We start from the raw sequence: 20433 nt of genomic DNA, 5'->3' as shown, positions 1-20433 counted from the left end.
GTAGGTACACCAGTATCTTATCTTTTCTGTACACATTGTACTTCCCAAATTCCAATTCTGCACTACTTATTGCTGTTTGACACCATGTCTCTGATATCCCAACAATATCTGCCTTTGATGTCTTGACTAGCACTTCAAGCTCTTTGAATTTAACTATACTCCTAGCATTGGTGTACAATGCAAGTATACATGCACCTATTCTTACTCTTAGTTATCCTAACACAGCCCATGTATTTACTTGTTGCACAATGGCTCCCAGCAGTCCTTGAAATCCCCTTCACCTTGTTTTCGAGGTTGCTGCTCATTCCAATAGAAGCAGTGTAAGGATCACTTTCACCTCTACCAGTGGCTACTGTTAATCTATTAGTCTGTGTATCCCCGAGCTAGCAGTTTCCAACTCACCTAACACTGCCTCGATAGAATCAGCAAATATTCTTGTACCCTTTCTATTTAAGTGTATTCCATTCCTGTAGAAGCAGTCTCTCCTGTTAACAACACAGACCACGTTGAGAAAAATCTACCCTATGAGCCACAATCTTTCCAGGGCTGAACTGATTGACAAGGTTCTCATTATATACTCCCTCCTATGGTGTCTGGGCAGAATTGCAGACACTTTCAAATTCAACCCTAACTTGTGGCTTTTTTTCAACACCGACTTGTACGTGCTAAGTAATGCTGCCATTCTCCTACTCTTAACGTCATTAGTACCAACGTGTACAACAATATCACCTTTTGTGACCTTAAAATGTTAGGACAACTAAGGCTGATGTGATAAGGCTAACAAAAACACAGTGACACCCAGAAATAGGGGATGAGTTTCTCTATGGTATGTATAATGTTTTTAAGAAGGATAGACAAGATGGAATGGGTAGGGTTATTAGCCCATGCTTCCAGCAAAAGTGGTTTCAGTGCAACAAAAGTTTTTCTAATATTATAACTTATGCACGCGAATACAGAATCTGTGTGGTGTGAGGTAGAAGGATACAAAGGTAAAATGAGAGTGCATGGAACTATTAAGGTTCACTATAAGAGCATTATTGGACCCAGGAGTGATTCCTGTGGATTGGAGAAGTGCCAATGTATCACGGATACATAAAGGCAGTTCAAAGATTGAAGTAGGTAACTACAGAGAAGTCAGTGTCCTTAGCACTGAAGTTTTTGGTTTGGTTTGTTTTTAGGAGCATTAGCAACTAAGGCCATATTGCTCCGGGATATGCTGTGGTCATTCCCTGACCTTTCCGCATCTTCCATATTTGGTGGTGACGGGCTTGAACCTCAGTCTAATCAAGAAGCATGTGCTATGCACTGCTGCTCCTTCCCACCTGGCTACGGAGGCGCCAAGCACTGAAGTCAGACTGGCTTCAGCAGTAAGGAAAATCATGATAAACATGGTTTTCCTTAAATTCAGCGACATTTATATAGTAATGTTTGTTTGTTGTTTGGTTTTTAGGAGCATCAGCAACTAAGGCCATATTGCTCTGGGGATATGCGGTGGTAATTCCCTGACTTTTCTGCATCCTCCATATTTGGTGGTCACGGGCTCGAACCCCGGTTTAATCAAGAAGCATGTGCTATTCACTGCTGCTCCTGCCCACCTGGCTATGGAGGTGCCACATGGTAATGGAACTGTGAAGAGTACACAACAGTTTCGATAAGGACAAAAATTACATTTAACTAACTTGGTTGGCTATTTTGCACAGTTACTCACGAGCTGGACACAGCAACAAAAATTTGACATTGTTTATTTAAATTTTAGCAAAGCCTTCATGAGAGGTTACTGTATAAGCTGGAACACGGGGATAAGTTTCTGAGATCAATTTAGAGTGGAAGGCAGAGAGTTGAAATTAAGAGTTACCCTGCAGAAGATAACTCTAATGTTAGAAATGGGGTCACAAGTATTGGTTCTGGGACCACTGTTGTTAATCTGATTTTTATAAAGACAACAATGAAAAGATAGAGATGTTCTGTCAAAATTTGCAGACGACGTGAAGATTAGAAGGGTAGTTAATAACCAGCAGCAAGCAGTACTCCTTCAGGATGGGAATCAAGGATGGTCATAAAAGTAGACTATGTTTTAATGCAGTAAAATGCAGTCTTACACCTGAGGAATAGCAACCCCAAAAGTAACTTTGTAAGACACATTTCATACCTGGAATAAGTCTAAGTATGAAACTACATCTAAGAAAGACATCTAGCTTCTTGAAAGGATCAAAGACAAGCAACTTGCTTAACAAAATCTTCAAAAGGGCACATGTATGAGGAAACATTTTGAATTTTTGGGCTACAGAGTTTAGTAAGCAGGCACCTTAGAGTGGACTTCATTGAGCTTTATATGACTCTGAGAGGGGACACTAAAATGAATAACTGCTAAATTTTCTCTATTATAAATGATTCCAGAATTAGGGACAATAAATTCAAATTATGGGGAAAGAGATTTAGACTGGATTGTATGAAGTTTTCATTACCTCCAATGGATAGTACGGCTGACAGCTTGGGAAAATTCAAAGTTCAGCTGGATCATTTATTTTCTTTTTTATATATTCATTTTTATTATTAAGTTTGTTTATTATATATTTTATATGCTACTTTTTATTTAATTATTATTATTACATTTGTTGCAATAGCCATCTTTGGCTAGTGCAGCTAAAAGCCTATAGCTTCCTTGCACTATACAGCTTAGCTAATACTAAATTAGCTAAGCTTGAACCAAAAATGAATGGTAACAGGCCAAGTAGATGGAAGGATTGGTGTCATGCAAGTATTATAAGAAGGCAGGACTTACTCTTGCTGTGGATAAATATCTAATATAAAATAGGAAAAGCATGGAGGAAAATATAGAATGGAAGGCTAATAGGCCAGAAGTACAGAGTTACGCTATCATAACAATCTGTATGCCCAATGGGTATAATAGACAGTACTCGCAGACAGTTGAACATAAGAGTTCCTTGGTTGTTGTTTATTTGTAGGTTTTATGGCACAAGGGCAGCAAAGGCCATAATGCGCCTAACTATGGTGCATTATGGCCTTTGCTATAAATACATAGTTATATCTGCATAGACATTATTCAAATTTATACTGCATTGTACAGTTTTTATCTGTTTGAGGAAACCAAAAATTTTGGTTACATGTGGCATGTCTGCTAGGTGGTCAGAAATGCTGAAAGAGGTGTTTGTTGAGTAAAATGAGTTAAAACATAGCTTACTGATCAGTATTGTATTTGGAGCAATCAACAAGTACATGCTGGACAGTGAGCTGAGCGTTGCACCGTGGTGGATCAATGCATGCAAGAAGATAGAGATATGTCATGTATGTATAACCTATTTGTAGCCGAGCTAATACTACTTCATGTCTGTTCTCACGTATACTCGACTTCCAAGGCCTGAGATCTTTCTTTATACGTATGGAGCAGTTTGTTACCAACTTGATTTTGCCAGATATGTTGTCATTGCTCAAGACTTCGCTTCTTTATAATTAACTTGAAATCATAGAGTATTATGCTAAAGGGTTGATCTACAGGATCTGTAGCAGTTTTGGCAGATAGGTCAGCACATTAATTTCCGGCAATTCCAACATGACCAGGGATCCAACAAAAGAGAATTTGTTGCTTGTTCTTATTTAACTTGGTCATGGCGTTCCAAATGTGTAAGAGTAAGGGATTGTGATGACTTTTATTCTGCTGTACAGCTTTGATAGCACTAACTGAGTCTGTGTAGATAGTGCTGTGCAAAATATTTGTTGAGAAGGTGAAATTTAATGCTATGTAGGTAGCATAGTACTGCAGTGTAGCTACTGCATCCAATGGGGAATTTTTTGGCTATGGTAAGGTTGAGAAATACTGCTGCTGCACCAACATGGGTGTCAGTTTTAGATCCATCCATGTAGATTGGCATTTACTCTGCATGCTGGGTTCTCAATGCAGCATGAATTTGCAGCATGTTCTGTTGGGATAAGGTGTGTTTCCCCAACGACGTGAGTGAAAGGTCGCACAGCAGTATGTGATACATCCAAGGTGGAACTGTATGCGAAGTGACAGGCTGTATTGTGCTAAGGTCAATTTGCCAATCACTGAGCAGGGAACACAGGCAAATCCCTGTTGATGGGTTTTTAGATGTGTAGGCTCTATAAAGGTTCTCCCATTTGAGCGAGAAAAGTCCATCCGAGTAGGGTTGTCCAGCTGCCCTTTGACTTTTGTTGCGTAGTTTAACAGAAACATTTGTCTGCGTAGATGTAAAGAGGTTTCAGTCGCTTCAGCCTATAAGCTCTGGACTGGCAATGTACAGAATGCCCCTAGTGCTAGACAAAGAGAACTGTGGTGTATGGGATCAAGCCAATGTAAGGTACTTGGTCTAGCAGAGCTGAAGACCACAGAGCCATAGTCTAGACATGGCCATATTAATGCATGATACAAATGCAGTAGCGTGTAACAGTAGACTCCCCCATGTTGTGCCAGATAGTACTCTTAAGATGTTTAGCTTCTTAAGGCAAGTAATCCGGAGTTGTTTTATATGTTTGAGGATGGCAAGTTTTTGGTCTAGAACCACACCAAGAAAGCAGACACTGCAAACCACTGGGATGATTTGATTTTCTAGGTAAAGCTCTGGGTCTGGATGTAGGTTACGCTTCCTACAGAAGTGTATCCCAAGTCTTTTGGGGCGAGAGGTGAAAGCCATTGTTTTGTGACCATTTTACAACCTTGTTGATGGCACCTTGCAACTGACTTTCTACCACTCGCATCTTATGCGAATGGTAGGAGACACTGAAGTCATTGGCATACAGGATAGTGGACACTGTTTGTGGTAGACCCTGTGTTATGGAATTCATTATTATGTTAAATAGGGTGGCACTCAGTACCGAACCTTGTGGAACTACTTCTTTCTGGATAAAATTTAAAGATAACTGGTTGTTGACTCTAACTTGAAATGTGTAGGAATGGTGTAGCGATGGTGTAGGAAGTTTCTGATAAACTCTGGCAGGTATCCGCATAGTCCTAGATCGTATAGGTTTCGCATTATGCCATACCGCCAAGCTGTGTCAAATGCTTTTTCTATGCCAAAAATAACCATGACATGGTGTTCGTTTCGTACAAAAGCATCATGGATGTTTATTTCTGCTCTGATCAGTAAATCAAGAGTGGATCTGCCTTCACGGAAACCACATTGTACTGAGTTAAGGTTTTTTTGGACTAGAAACTAGGTTAGGTGGGCATTGATCAGTTTTTCCAGGACTTTGCTCATACAACTGTTGAGTGCAATAGGTCGGTAATGTGGATTTGTAGGATCTTTTCCTGGTTTTGGAAATGCCAAAACATAAGCATGATGCCATTTGTCCGGGGAAGGTATTCTCTTTGAAAATTCTATTATAAAAAAAGTAACAATATCTTAAGGGCTGGTTCATTAAGTTGTGCTATCATGATGCAGTGCAGATGTCGGCAACCTTTTTTGGCTGCAGGTCAAAATCAACCAAAATGTGACTATTAAGGAAGAAGACAGTTCGGGTCAATGGGTATTTTCATCTTAAAACAGTCCGTTAGTGAATAATAAGATAAATTTCATTGAGAAAACTATTACAATATGCTTTTAAACTAAACATAAAAAAAAAAAAAATTATAATTCTAATTATTATAAAAACAAATATAATTGTCAAGTTTTAGTTCATTAATAATTTATAAGCGTTCTCTTCGTTATCAATGGCTCCCCTGATGCTGAATTTGTGACGTCAATTTAGTCAAGTCTGATTCATACTTAGTCACCCTAAGATGAATACAAGCGTCTTGAATTTTCAGTAGTTAATCTGCTCCTGTTCTTACTTAAAATAAATTTCATGTGTGAAAATATTTGCTCACATTTATAAGTAAAACCGAACACGGACAAAATGGCAAAGCCAATTTTTTTCAAAGATGAAAACTCCATAGGAAGTGATGCCCAACACGATGATATCATGAGAAGATGATTATCTTCCGTGTTTTCTAAATCTTTCTGCAATGTCTTGAATTTGTCCGTCCACAACTTTGAACTTTTAAAATCAATCATTTCTAAACTTAAATTATCAATTTTAAGATATTCAAAATACTGCAAATCTAAAACATTTTCCTCTATTTCGTCGGGCTGTATTATAAATGTGAACATTTCGCCGTGCTTCTTAAAACTTTGAAATCTACTTTCAAATTCACTTTTAATATTCAAAATACAACTTTTGAACATATTTAGATTGCTTTCATTGATATTTTCTTTCTCATATTGGCTTTTTAGTAAGGGAAAGAAAAGAAATATTTTAGTTTTTAAGTCAGTTTCAAATAATATTAATTTCGAACAAAAACTCTTCCATTCCTTGTACATTTTCAAAATTGTGTGGTTATTTCCTTGGAGTCGTACGTTGAAATCATTATAATGGTTCATTATGTCTGTTAAGAACAAAAGTCTTAAAAACCATTATTTATCATTGAGTTCGAGATCATTTTCACCGATTTCGTAAAGAAATATTTGTATATCATCAAAGCACTCTACAAATCTATTAAGAACTTTGCCTCGACATAACCATCATACTTCAGCATGTAACAGCAAATCTCCATATTTCGATTCAATTTCCTCCAAAAAACCTTTGAAGCGCTTATGTGTTAATGCAGATCGTGCTACTATTATGTTTACGATCTTAACAACCCTTTCCATTACATCCTTAAGTTGTTGCGTAGATGCCTTTGCAAATAAATTTTCTTCATGTATGATACAATGGAACGATAAAAGTGGCTGGCCAAGTTCATTTTCCATTAGTTTCACAAATCCAACATTTTTTCCTCTCATAGCTGGAGCACCATCAGTTGTTATGGAAAACAATTTACTTTTTAAATCCAATATTATCCCATTTTTGAAATTTGTAAACTCTTGTACTTGACACAAAATATCAATGCCTTTGGTAGTGTCATTCATTGAAGCAAGAACGCATAGTTCTTCATTAACGTTCGAACTATTTATTGATGCAAATCTAATAATAATTGCCAGCCTAGCCATACTATTTACATCGGTACTTTCATCGAGTGCAATGCTAATTACGTCACTAGATAACAAATCATTTTTGACCTGTGCGTCAATATTTTTTGCCATATCATCAATGCGACGCTGAACTGTTCTGGCCAACAATGGCATTTCTTTAATTCTCTCAATTATTTGTTTTTTATTTGCGAAGTCATTGAATAAGTGTTTGGAACAATTTATGAATGCGTTTTTCAAAAATTCACTGTCTCTACACGGTTTTCCGTTGGTACCAATATTAAGAGCTGCAACAAAGCTGGCAGATGTACCGTAATTGTGGCTGGTAACAAATCTCTTCAAAAATTTATTTTGTTTTTCATAATTTAATACACGTTGAGCAATGTATTCATATTTTTCATCATTTGGCATTTCACTCACATCTTTATGTTTTGAAGAAAAGTGTCGCTCAATATTGTAAGTCCTAGTGGTAATTATATCTGTACATAAAGTACATATCAATTTGTCACCATTTTCCATACATCCATACCTTTTAGTCCACACATCTTGAAATAATCTCTTTTTTGCTGTTTGTTTGTCCATGGTAATAAAAATAATAATTATTTCACTTAGGTAACTGTTCTCGTGCTTCTGAACTGAACTACTGTTTATTCACATTAAAGACGAAGTAAACGTAAACAAGAGTAGATGTGTGATCAGCAGGTGGACAGGGCTCCTATTGGTCGGCTGCAGGTGGCACGCAGTCAGAGCACCCAGCCGACCAATAGGAGTGAATAAACGTTCGTCGAGTAGTGATGAGATTCGTTCGGACAATGTCGCTGTATTCCGCCTATGTTCATTTCTGCAACTTTGTAATCAAACCAAAATGTTAATCTTATTATTTATATTTTCTCAAAGTGTTTGTTTCATGTTTATGTTTTATATATTATACTTTATTTGCGGAACTAAGTGGGTCACTTGGTGACCCACTTAGTTGCGGTTTATTCAGGTCACTTGGTGACCTGAATAAACGTTCGTCGAGTAGTGATGAGATTCGTTCGGACAATGTCGCTGTATTCCGCCTATGTTCATTTCTGCAACTTTGTAATCAAACCAAAATGTTAATCTTATTATTTATATTTTCTCAAAGTGTTTGTTTCATGTTTATGTTTTATATATTATACTTTATTTGCGGAACTAAGTGGGTCACTTGGTGACCTGCGGGTCATAGGTTGCCGACGCCTGATGTAGTGTATTCCATCTGGTCCTGCTGCAGTGAGTTTGATAGTTGCTAAAGCATAGTGCAATTCTGTCATTGTGAAAGGGAGATTGTATGCGGTACTAGATGCCGATTCAAAGTTGATGAAATGCTTTTCAGCTTGTGCCTTGTGTACTTGAAAATGAGGTGTGTAAGATGTCGTGGCTGAGATTTTCATGAATGATTCGCCCAATGCATTTGCAATCTCCACTGATGTTGTAACATCACAACCGTTTACAGTTAGTATGAGAAGGTTGATGCATGGATGTTTTTAGTAAAAATGTCGTATTTTGGCCCATATCGTTTGCGTTTTTGTGGTTCTTGTAATTGTGAAGGTGAAACATCTCCATGCTTCCCTTTTGCTAGTCTGCCTAATACGTTTTGCTTTTGCCCGAGCCTGTTTAAAGCAAATGAGATTTGCAGCCATTGGAAACTTCCTGAAGATGTTCCATGCTTTGTTCTTTTCTTTACACATGCTGCATTCATTATTCCACCAAAATTTTGATGGCTGATATTTTGTTGGATTGCTTTGGAATCGCTTAGTCTGCTACTTGTAGTATATGGTTAGATATATAATCTGTGGCCAAGAAGTTAATGGATGTTTGCTGGACCCGCTTTTCTTCCAGTATTGCTAATTGATTGTATATATCCCATTTAGCTTTAAAAACGGTTCCATTTGTCAGTTCTGTTAGAAAAATGGGGGATGTTTGTATCAATTCGGCATATCACTGGGTAGTGGTCACTATTTAATGGATTGCTAAGAATAGTCCATCCAAATAGAGGATATATGGATGCTCACCAGAGAGAGAGAGAGAGAGAGAGAGAGAGAGAGAGAGAGACATCAATTGCTGAAGTAGGTCCTGTAGGTAAATGTGTGTGTGTGTGTGTGTGTGTGTGTGTGTGTGTGTGTGTGTGTGTGTGTGTGTGTGTGTGTGTGCGCGCGCCATTATTGAGCGTAATCAAATTGTGCTGGTCAAGTAACTTTCCTATAATTTGTCCTCGTTTTGGTTTGCCCATAACAGATGATGACTATTGAGGTCCCCTAGGATAAGTAGGTTTGAGGAAGTTGTACCACTATTCTTGTAGCTTATTTTTTGATTAGGAGGTAAGTATAGTGAGACGATAGTCAAGTCAAAATTAACATTGACTTGCACTGCAACTGTCTCAAGGTTTGTTTTTAATGGGAGTGGTTTGGAGGGCATTCGAGCATTAGTTATCAATGCCACACCTCCATGCACTAGATTGTTAGGGTTGTGTACAACACAATCTTGCTGATAAATTATATAGTTCCGGAGAGAAATAGTTATATGTGGGGTTAGGTTGGTTTCCTGAAGGCAGAAAGCGATGGGATCATATTGTGTGAGGAGATCTTGGATGTCATTTAAATTACTGCAATATCCTCTACAGTTCCACTGCAGAAATGTAAGCATTATTTGGGTTTAGTAGAACCCTCGATTTGTTTTCAAGGGGCTGATGGTTTGTTTCTCTCAGGTTCCCTTTCCCCTTCTTTGGAAAGTTTGGTTTTCCAGTGTCCATATCCTTCGTCAGTGAAAAGTTCTAGTATGTGCTCATCTTGCTGCGAGCTATCTTCTAAGTCCATGCAATCTGTTCGGCAATCAGAATGCATCAGGACTAGTAGTTTTGCTGAGGGGAGGCATCTGGTTGTACACTAATTGGAGTATTTATGGCTTTACTTTGTTTGGTAGTCATTTGGTTTACTGGTACAGTCCAATACTGACCTTGCCCACAGACAGCGATTCACTTGGTGGTATGGTTACCACCGTTTGAGTTACAATTGATATGTCTTTTTGTTGCTTGAGCATAGGTTGGTTTATTAGTATTCAGGGCTCGTAAAGATTTCCTGGCCTCTTGATAGGTGACATTGTGTTCAATTTTGTATCGCTGTATGTGTTTTTCACGTTTCCAAAGGGAACACTCCTTAGAAAATGCCAGATGTGCCTCTCTGCAGTTTGGACAACTAGGTGTTGTAGCTGCGCATTCAATGTTTTTGTGTGCAGTGGATCCACATGCAGCACAGGCAGATGCTCCTCTGCAGACTGTCTGCGAGTGCCCAAACTTCTGGCACTTGTTATCTTATCGCAGGTTATCTTAATTGCCACGTTCTAACATGCCAATTAAGATAACCTGCTTTGATCGCTGTTGGTGGTTTAGGGTTATCGAAAGTGAGTATTAGGTTACGAGTAGGAACTAGTATGCCATCTTTTTTTGTCATTATTCTTCTGACATTTATTACGCCTTGATCTTGTAGTTCTTGTTTCAGCTCTTCATCTGACGTGTTCATGAGGTCCCATTCAGTGATGACACCTATAAGAGTTCCATGGTGTAGTCAACGTTCTGCCATTAGTGGACATATGTAACTTAAGGGTTGCATTCTTGACTGCAACAGCAATTTCATTAATAATGTCCTCAGAAACTGGTGGCCTTCCTTTGCTATGGCATACAGACAATTTAACAGCCTCCTGAAATTTCTAATCATTTTACATAACCCATTTTATGATAGAGGTCTATGTTACATTTGAAGCATCTGCAAAGAGCAGTCAACAAATTGCCATATTTTAATAATTGAGCTTGACTAACAAAGCTATAAGCTCATGGTGAATTTTTTATCCATTCTATTATTGCCTGTTCTTAATTGCTCTTACATGGAATTTGCTACCAAGTATAATTTGTATAATTCTTCTACAGTAATGTCATTTTCCTTTCTTTATAGAACTTCTTTTTTTTTTTTGCAATGTCCTGACTATTGTTTAAATTTCAGCTCTGTACAATTAATTATGCAATTTCTCCCACAGTGAGTTATGCACATATTATTAAAAAATGAAGTGTATACTAAAATCTAGTTGCTTCATACATTTACTTCCATTATTTAAGGCTCTTTTATTACATGCATACACACATTATATTTGATTTTTTATGGCCCATTTAAACTGGCATCCATTAGGTACAATGCACATGGGATTAGCAGACTTCTACCACACTCCAGTTGTTTTTCTACTTATTAGCTTCAATAATATATAATCTGAAAGCAACAATAAAAAATATATAATGTTTTTAAAGAGGAAAAAAATACAAACCATTCCGTATCTTTCAAAATTATAATTATTTCCTATGCAAAATACAGAGAACCATCTGCAGGACCTAGGTAACCAGCAGCAATCAGAATAACATCCACAAGTGTCCACACTCCCAAGCCTCCAAAACTAAAGAGTTTCCCAATACCTTCTTGCCACATACCCAGATAGAACCTGTCAACACCAAAACCTCCAAGCACAGTACTGCAATAGCATTAAGAAAATAAATTAAACTAGCAGTAAAAATGCTATATAAGTGTAAAAGTTTTATTTCTGACTTCCCTTTATAAAAAAAAAAGTGGCTAAGGTAAAGAAAGCCAACATGAGAACCATGGGGGAAACTTCGCTTAGCTGACCTGGCAAACTCGTTTTCCACTACTACATTTTCTCCCTGCATTCTCGGTAAACAGATGGTGTGTGTTATAGGTAGTGGCATCACTACTGATAAAACACCATCAATAGTAGAAATCAATAACGATATATTTATTAGTTTTTTCTCATTATTAAAAGCAGATTATTGGAGTTCATAATTGGACTGAAATTTACTTACGGTACACCCTACAGACTGTCTTGGTCTTAAGGAGTTTATCTCTCCTTCCCATTGTTTTTTCCCCGACAGGAAACGAACTTCTACTGCCACTTCTGATAACATGCACCATCTGTAGAAGTCGTATTCCTATTTTAAAACAATTCTGTAGAAGTCGTATTCCTATTTTAAAACAATGGGAAGGGGGGGGGGGATAAACACCCTAAGACTGAGGCGGTCTGGAGGGTGTACCCATAAGTAAATTTCAGCCACAAAGGCATTACGCTCGTGAACTCCAATAATCTGCTTTTAATAATGAGAAAAAAACTAATCAATACATTGTTATCAACTTCTATTGCCACTACCGATAACATACACTATTTGTTTACCGAGAATGCAGGGAGCAACTGCGGTAGCAGACAGTGAGTTTGCCCGGTAAGTTTCCCGCAGTTCTCGTGTTGGCTTGCTCTACCTTCGCCAAAAAAGTTTGTTCTTTTTTGCACTATAAAAAAAAAAAAAGAAAAAAGATGGGGGATAAAATAATAAAGATGTAGTCATCAAAACCTAATTACAAGTTTAGAAATGGCCAAAAAATTATGCTTTAATCACTTTCATACTAAGCATTTGTATTATTTTGATAGAACTTTGTAAAGAAATGTAAGAACTTTAGGATTATTACTTTGGTGACTAAGAACTTTCTCTGACATCATCTACAAAAGACCTTGTATGCAGGCATATGATAATTATAAAGAACGCACATTTTATTGCTGGGGTAAATAAATGTATCTAATAAACTGGAAAAATTAACATAAATGAAAATGGCTAACATTATAATAAAATAAATTAAATATTTAAACATTGAATCTCTCTCTCTCTCTGAAGAACGCTTTAGTGGATTACATTAGAAATAAGCAATTAAATCATCAGGCATGGCATGGCTATTAAATAATGAGACTATGGCAATAAAATAAACATAATAAAATACTTTGTATATTACAAATTATCCCCATCAAAATAATTGCTTCGGGCTTGTGCACACTATTCCATACGTTTCTTCCAAGCACAGAAACATTTCTGGAAATCATCTTCTATAAGCACTTTTAATACTTTGGTCGTTTTTTCTGAAAATTGGTTCCCTTAAGTACAGTTTTCAGTTTAAGAAAGGAAAAAAAAAAACAGACCCAAAGGGATAGGTCCAACAAGTATAGTGCATGTTCACACACAGGTATTTGTCTTTTTGCCAGAATCTGGCAAACAGAGAGTGCATTATGTGCCAGAGCATTGCCTTAATGGAGCATCCAGCAATCCTTCATCAATTCAGGTCTCTTCCTTCGAATTTTTTCATGCAGCCTTATCAGAACTTCAATATAGTATGTTTCATTGAACAGTGTGATTTTCTGGAATGTATTCAGCCATAATAATTTCTTTAGTATCAAAGAAAACAAGAAGCATTGTTTTCATTTTTGATTTTAACATTTTTTTTTTGATCTGTAGGATTGTTTTATCTTCCATTGCACTGACTATCTTTTATTTTCCAGGTTCTACTGGAATAGCCAGCTTTCACTGCAAGTAATTACAGCACTCAGAAAGTCTAGATCTTCTTCAATTTTTTTCAAAACATCTTCACAAATTTGAAGTCTCCTCAAAGTCTGTATGCTTTGATCTTGATTCAAAATTTCTGACACAGTCTTGGATGGCCCAGTCATTCATAGTCTTTTTTTTTTTTTTTTAGTTGTTGGCACATCGACTTCTGTGGCCAAAATGCACCTCCCAAAGTTTTTGCACTACTCTGATCCAAGCCCGAGGCGGGATTCGAACCTGCGACCTTTGGGTTGCCAGGCAGGCACTTTACTTACCCGGCTAGCCCGGTCGACATTCATAGTCTTCCACATTCTCTCTTCCTTTTGAAAATATTTTATGCCAATCAAACACATGAGTTCTTGACATAATATCTTTCCCATAACTCATAACTTTCAGTGTTAGTGTTTTCTCTTAGTTTCGTTAAAAATTTGAGGTTGACTCGTTGTTCAATTCTTTTGTCTGTCATTTTTCCAGCAAACTTCACAAACACAAAGTAATGAAAATCTGTCTCACTGCAAAGTGAATGAGTGCGTTGTAAAGTGACTTGGCAGAATTGGGAAAGGTTCAGGGTCAACTGCTGTCTTTGTTTCACAGGCAGCGCTTGGTGTGTAGTGGCTGTGCATGCAGTTTCGTTATTTAATAACCAAGTAACATTAGTACTACATATAAATCAGATCACCTCGCAAGTGCCTAGTCTCCAGATGCTGCAATTTGCAAAACTGAAGCCTTTCTTGGTAAGAGCACCCTTTTGTTCTCCTCACTAATCTCGATGTCCTTTTCTGTACCCATTTCAGCAGCTTTGCATCCTTCCTAAAATGGGGCATTCAGACCTGTATGCAGTACTCAAAATGTGCCTGACTGTTGCCTTATACAGTGGAATAATGACCTCCTCATTCCTGCTAACAATGTTTCTGTATATCATTGGCAAAATCCCATGAGGTGTCCTGGCAGACTGTCTGCACTGCTCAGAGAACTTCATATCTGACTGCAGAATTACCCCCCACCAGATCTTTTTCATTTTCCACAACCCCGAGTGTAGTACCACAGAGTTGGTGTTACTCTGAGGTTACTACTACCCATATGCAGTACTTTGCATTTGTCAATGTTAAACTTGCCATTTCTCAGCCCATTTGCCCAATTTTTCTAGGTCCTGTTGCAGCAGCATACCGTCATTACTATCATTAACCACCCTGTCAACCTTTGTATTATTTGAAATACTGGTATGCCTTTAACAATGAAATACAGAAAACAACAATGGGCCCAGCAATGAACCCTGGGGGATACCACTAATAACATTAGTGGTATCTTCCAGTTAGGCCACGAAGAGCAGTAATTCATTGATAACCACTCTGTCCTCTCTACCACTCAACTGCCCCTTTATGTATAGTAGTAAATTGCCATTAATGCCACACTGTTTCAATTTGTACAGCAGTCTTTTATGTGCAACAGTATCAAAAGCTTTTTTGAAATCCAAGTATATGATATCAAAATTATTTTTTGCTTCCAGTTCCTTTGTGACTGCACCATAGTCAATCAAATTGGTTAGACACCCCTTCACAAACAAATTTATTTACAGAACACCTGTAAATGTATGTAAAATCTACCCTGTCCAATATACAGTGGATTTTCAACAGTGCTGAACTTGAGCGATGTTAAAATGTGGCTGCAGTAATGGGTGCACACAGCACTGGAAATGACAAAGAATGAAAAACTGGATTGATTTTGTGTATTTTCATAATGTATGGGAGTGCAAAAATGTGAAAATAAAAATATTTCAAACAAGTCAGTAGCAATTTTATATTGAAGTAAAATGGTAATATCAATTTCATTTGTAAGGTTTATTGTATATTCAAAGCTTAATACCTTAATAACAATGCTGTACTCCAACTGTGTCCTCTTGTCCAGTTGCAAAGTAAACTTTTTGCAAACACTCTATTTCCTATATAAAATAGAATACAGGGCACACATATATTATGTATAAGGTGATAAAAATATTTTTTTAAATATATAAAATAAATGTTCAGAAGTTTCCTGTTTAATTCTGAATAGTCACTCTTATTTTAAGTAGGGAACACTTTCAAACTTTTTAAGGAAGTATAGTTTTTATCGTAGTCTTGCTAACTATCATTTATTTGAACACTATTGTACAATTATGTTGAACAAAGGCTGCTCAGGTAATTTTAAGTTTGTAATTACTAGCAGTATATTACAACTTTTTTTTTTTTATAAAAAGACAAAAGAAGTTAAAAAGGAATATCTAAAAATACTTTGGGATTTCGCATATTCAAGAATCAATAGAACGTTAAGCCAGTTAGAATTACTTGGGAAGAAGCTCACTGTTCTGCATGCTACTCTTCTACAATAGCTATCTCGTCCCACACCACTGCCAAACTGCCGACCGGGCTAGCCAGGTAAAGTGCCTGCCTGGCAACCCAAAGGTCGCAGGTTTGAATCCTGCCTCGGGCTTGGATCAGAGTAAAATGCAAAAACCTTGGGAGGTGCATTATGGCCATAGAAGCTGATGCACCAACTAACAAAAAAAAAACTGCCAAACCTCTTGAGTACAATTATTCATCATCAGAATAATTGTATCAAAATACATGGCAACAGTTTTCTGCAATATATAATTTAATTCTAATTATGTAATAGTCAAAATCAGTTCTGTGACAGTTGTTGCACTTCTGTATAGTTCCTTTTCTGTACCTCTTATTTTACTAATCTCCACACCCCTAAATTATTGAAAATGAAAGAATTTCCAAATATTTATGAAAATTTATAATCCAATATTTAACAGGTGTCTGTTTTTATTTTTGCTTTCTTAAACCAGTTGTTATTCCTACTGCTTCCTCCCACTGCCATTTTTCAAGCTAAATCTAGGCTCTACTTTTCTAAAGTCATTATTACCAGGACTGCTTTCGGTATTGTTCAGAGACTGCTATTTAATAACATCACTTTAATATCTTTACAATACAGGACGATGTCAAACTGAAACCATCCAAATCGAAAAAAAAATTTCAGATTTTGCTTACAGTGTAATTTAATCTCTTTCTCTCTTCTGTTTATAGCAAATCCAAAGTTGATGAAACCAAATCCAAAGTTGTATAGTACACTAGTACTATGAAAGGTCTGAGAACGGAAAAATCATGTTAACACTAGACTTGAATTTCTGTAAGGTGTAATTTTCAGGAAATACACAGAGGAAAAAGCTGTTCCAGGGAGCAGAAGAGGGGATAAATGATAAGTTTGTAGTTGAACTGAAATCCTCTCAGTATGGAGAAGTGGCAGTGCCTCACCACAAAAGAAAGACAGAGAGAGCTAAGGATAACATAGGTAATTATGTAATGGTGTATTTTTCTTTGTGTTACCCTGCAAACCACATGCACAACATTATATACAATCCACTGGTTTATTCCCCCTTATTCAGATTTTTTTGGGATTTATAGATGACTGATTTCTGAAAGACTATTTGATTAACTAAAAATCAAATAGTCTAAGAATTCAAAAAAACTGATACATAATGCATTAGTTTCAACAAAAAATCTAGATTGCTAAACAGAAAATTCTTCTGTCACATGGAAAAAACTAATTATTCTTTAGAATGTCTTCAACAGGCCTTTTCATTAACAAATTACATTGTTTCTATCATAAAAGGAAAATTTTCTGTAGGCTACCAAATATTATAAGAATAAAATCCACATACCTTTTATCTTAATTTCTCATTAGTTTTGTACAAAGTTATATATATAATAGTGTGTGTAACTTTTTTTTTTTTTTTTAATTGTAACTTGTTATAATTCTAGTGCAACTATTGCACTAGAATTATAACTTATTTATCTCTAGAACTGTTTGATAATTTATCAACACATTTCCTAATTGAGATGTGTGATCTTGTTTAGAAATTTTAGTGTCAAAGATAGATGCATACTTGCTAACATTACACTTTTTTGCAAGAAATAAGACAGGACTGAGCTTTAGAAAATTAAATCATTCATTTTAAATCTTACCCATACATATAATATGACTGTGAACCTCACACTTGGCTATGTATCTTTGACGAGGGGCGCTTACAACACGACAAGTTGTATTCTCCTGACAACTGTGCTCAGATTCATCAGTCTGGTAACAGAAACGACATTTCATTGTTTTCTCAAATTCTTGTGGGCCCTATAACACCATAAAAGTGATAATTTTTATCATAGGAAGAGAGCTAATCTCATTAATATTAACATTTCTGAGGCAACAGCTAATAAATCCGATATTTTACATACAACTGAAAATTTTATGACGTTATCTTGCAAAATTAACTTACACCCTATTCTATATACAGTTATATACAGTTGTGGCACCGTATCCACTGATTTGGTATCCGCTGATTCAGTTACCCGGGGTTAACTACGGAAAAAAAAAACAAAACCACTTAACACGTACTACTTGCGTGTCCAATATGATACTTCCCTTTAATTTTTACAATGTCGTGTATGGTTTGGTTACCAACATTATAATGGTTCTTTAAAGATTTAATGGATGCACAGTTTTCAAACTTTTGAATAATTTCAAGTTTTTGTTTAATTTGAAAGCACAACTCGTGTTTGCCCATCATTTGCGCGATTTCTAAACAAAAAAAACCAACATCCCCTGACATAAATAAGAAAACAATTTTTCTTTTTGCGTTGCGATGGAACAACAATTGACGCGATGCACTAAATCAAACTAAACATTTGGCCTCTCTTTTTTTTTTTTTTTTTTTTTTTTTTTGTTTTGAGTGATAGGTGTGAAGACAGTGGGGGTTGCAAGATAATAGGTACACTAATCTCCCAATGATGACTTATAACGCTGGTTCTTGTCGCTTATTTATGACTTGCAAAATATCTGTTTATACCTATTCTAGTTATTACTTGAATTTTATGATTTCTGGTTGATTTTTTTTTTTTTTAATTTGGAGTCTTGAAGTGTCCCGGTTAATCCAATCCTGGTAAATCTTGAGTCTGCTGTACTTTATTATTACCGTATTTAATGTTGGTAAAGTCTTACTGTGGGTTTCATTTATCAATTAAACTTTATTACACGTATGTATGTACAAGAAAATCATGTTATATATGGGATCAGCAGGTGTTCGCTTATATCCGCGGTTTAAGCCATCCATGGTAGGTCTCGGAACATATCCACTGCAGATACGGGGTTCTTACTGTTTAACTTACTCGTGGTGACACTTATTCATACTAACAAACTGCTTGTACAATTTCTCTGAAATACACAAATTATAATGCAAGAAACGTAGCTGCGTATCACATAAGCCACCATTTTCTTAAAACAGATTGGAAATATTTAAATTAAAACATTTAAAGGTTGCCTACGCTAAACATACAGCATTCAACATGTTGTTTCGTGTCTTTTTCTTTTTTTGTCATCTTGTGTTTAAGCTACTGAAACATAATCTGCTTTCATTAATATAAATCAATAATCAAACTAACAAGTACAGGACAATGTTGAGAAAAAGTTGCGAGTTAGTATTAAATTTGAAAGTGTCTGCAATCCTGCCAAGACACAATAGGAGGGAGTATATGATGAGAGCCTTGTCAATCAATTTAGCCCTGGAGAGACTGTGCAAGGCTCATGGAGTAGAATTTTTCTCAGCATGGTCTGTACTTATTAACAGGAGAGATTGCTTCTACAGGGATGGGATACGCTTAAATAGAAACAGTGCAAGAATATTTGCTGATGCTATCGAGGCAATGTTAGGTTGGTCGGAAAACTGCTAGCTTGGGGGGGGGATTCACAGACTAAAAGATTAACAGTAGCCGCAAGCAGAGGTGAAAGTGATTCTTACACTGCTTCTATTGGAATGAGCAGCAGCCCAGAAAGCAAGTTGCTGGGGATTCCAGGAACTACTAGGAGTCATGAAACAAGTAAATACATCGGCTATGTTAGAGTAACTAAAAGTAAGAACAGGTGCATACACACCAATGCTAGGAGTATAGTAAGTAAAGTTGATGAATTTGAAGTGCTAGTGAAGACATCAAAAGCAGATATTGTTGGGATATCAGAAATGTGGTGTCATATACAGATATAAGGAATGCATGCAGAACTGGAATTTGGGTACAGAAAGGGTGGACAGGATAGAAAGGAAGGAGGGGTTATACTGTTAGTTAAGAAACACATGAAATCTAAGGAAGTGCATCCAGTTGACATAGATGGACGGTGCAAGTTGAGTCAGTTTTGTGTGACATAAGCATTAGGAAAACAAAAATGAGAGTAGGAGTCTGTTATAGGCCTAATAACTCTGATGAGTACAATGAACAATTATACAGAGAAACAGAGTGGGCCAGTAAATCAGTGTCTTATAATAGAGGATTTTAACTTCCCAGATATTGACTGCAACTTGTAGATTGGTCATTGGCACACTAGCAAGGATTTTGTGGATTTATTGATGACTGGTTTTTTTTTTTTTTTTTTTTTTCTGAAAACAGCAAACACGAGAGGTATTAGAACCTATAGTACTTAGTACCATGCTTGGGTTGAGAAGATGAAAGAAGATATTTGTTGACATTAGACTTTAACTTCTGTAGACTAATTTTCAGAAAATACGTATGAAGGGAGGTTGTTCCAGAAAATGGCAGTTGAATGAATAAACCAGGAAGATGAAAAGTTGGTTCTGTGAGTTTGAAGTTGGACAGTAAATGGATGTTGGCTAGTGGCGGCACATGTTCGGACTGTTTTGAAAGAGAGAGCGGGAATTATAGAAGCCAATTCAGAAGAACAGTGCCCGTGGAAGTATCTGTAGAAAAGGCTGTTGTTGTTGTTATTTGGTTTTTAGGAGCATTAGCAACTAAGGCCATATTGCTCCAAGGATATGCAGTGGTCATTCCCTGACCTTTCTGCATTTGGTGGTCACAGACTCGAACCCTAGTCTAATCAAGAAGCGTGTGCTACCCACTGCTGCTCCTGCCCACCTGGCTACGGAGGCGCCTCTGTAGAAAAGGCATGCAGCAAAAACAGTATGTCTATGAGACAGTG

At 36.7% G+C, this 20433-nt stretch overlaps 2 protein-coding genes across 4 annotated transcripts in view; both read right to left on the bottom strand.

Annotated features, from left to right (window-relative positions):
• Positions 1–20433, bottom strand: part of amx (TM2 domain-containing protein 3 almondex) — a 98123-nt gene that overhangs the window by 23154 nt on the left and 54536 nt on the right. For 2 of the 3 annotated variants that reach the window (XR_016547217.1, XM_090378443.1), the window contains exons 3-5: positions 17424–17583; positions 15283–15358; positions 11316–11516 (exon numbers count right to left, since the gene is read on the bottom strand). Coding sequence is in view for 1 of the 3 variants with exons in the window: in XM_090378443.1 (XP_090234569.1) it covers positions 11348–11516; positions 15283–15358; positions 17424–17583 (405 nt within the window). In the remaining 2 variants the exon portion in view is untranslated. The remainder of the gene's footprint in view (positions 1–11315; positions 11517–15282; positions 15359–17423; positions 17584–20433) is intronic. The other variant, XR_016547218.1, reaches the window with a different exon arrangement.
• LOC150090493 (zinc finger MYM-type protein 6-like) lies at positions 6537–7565 on the bottom strand. Its single transcript, XM_090378172.1, has one exon. It carries the CDS (start codon positions 7563–7565, stop codon positions 6537–6539), a length of 1029 nt encoding a protein of 342 aa, XP_090234298.1.

Source organism: Mastigoproctus giganteus, chromosome 1 (genome assembly GCF_048544385.1).
Source record: "Mastigoproctus giganteus isolate SK-2022 chromosome 1, ASM4854438v1, whole genome shotgun sequence".
Taxonomy (NCBI): domain Eukaryota; kingdom Metazoa; phylum Arthropoda; class Arachnida; order Uropygi; family Thelyphonidae; genus Mastigoproctus; species Mastigoproctus giganteus.
This window is presented reverse-complemented; position numbering and strand designations above follow the sequence as displayed.

Coding starts and splice junctions, on each gene's coding strand:
- LOC150090493 (XM_090378172.1), bottom strand. CDS start 7,565: ATGGACAAACAAACAGCAAAAAAGAGATTATTTCAAGATGTGTGGACT.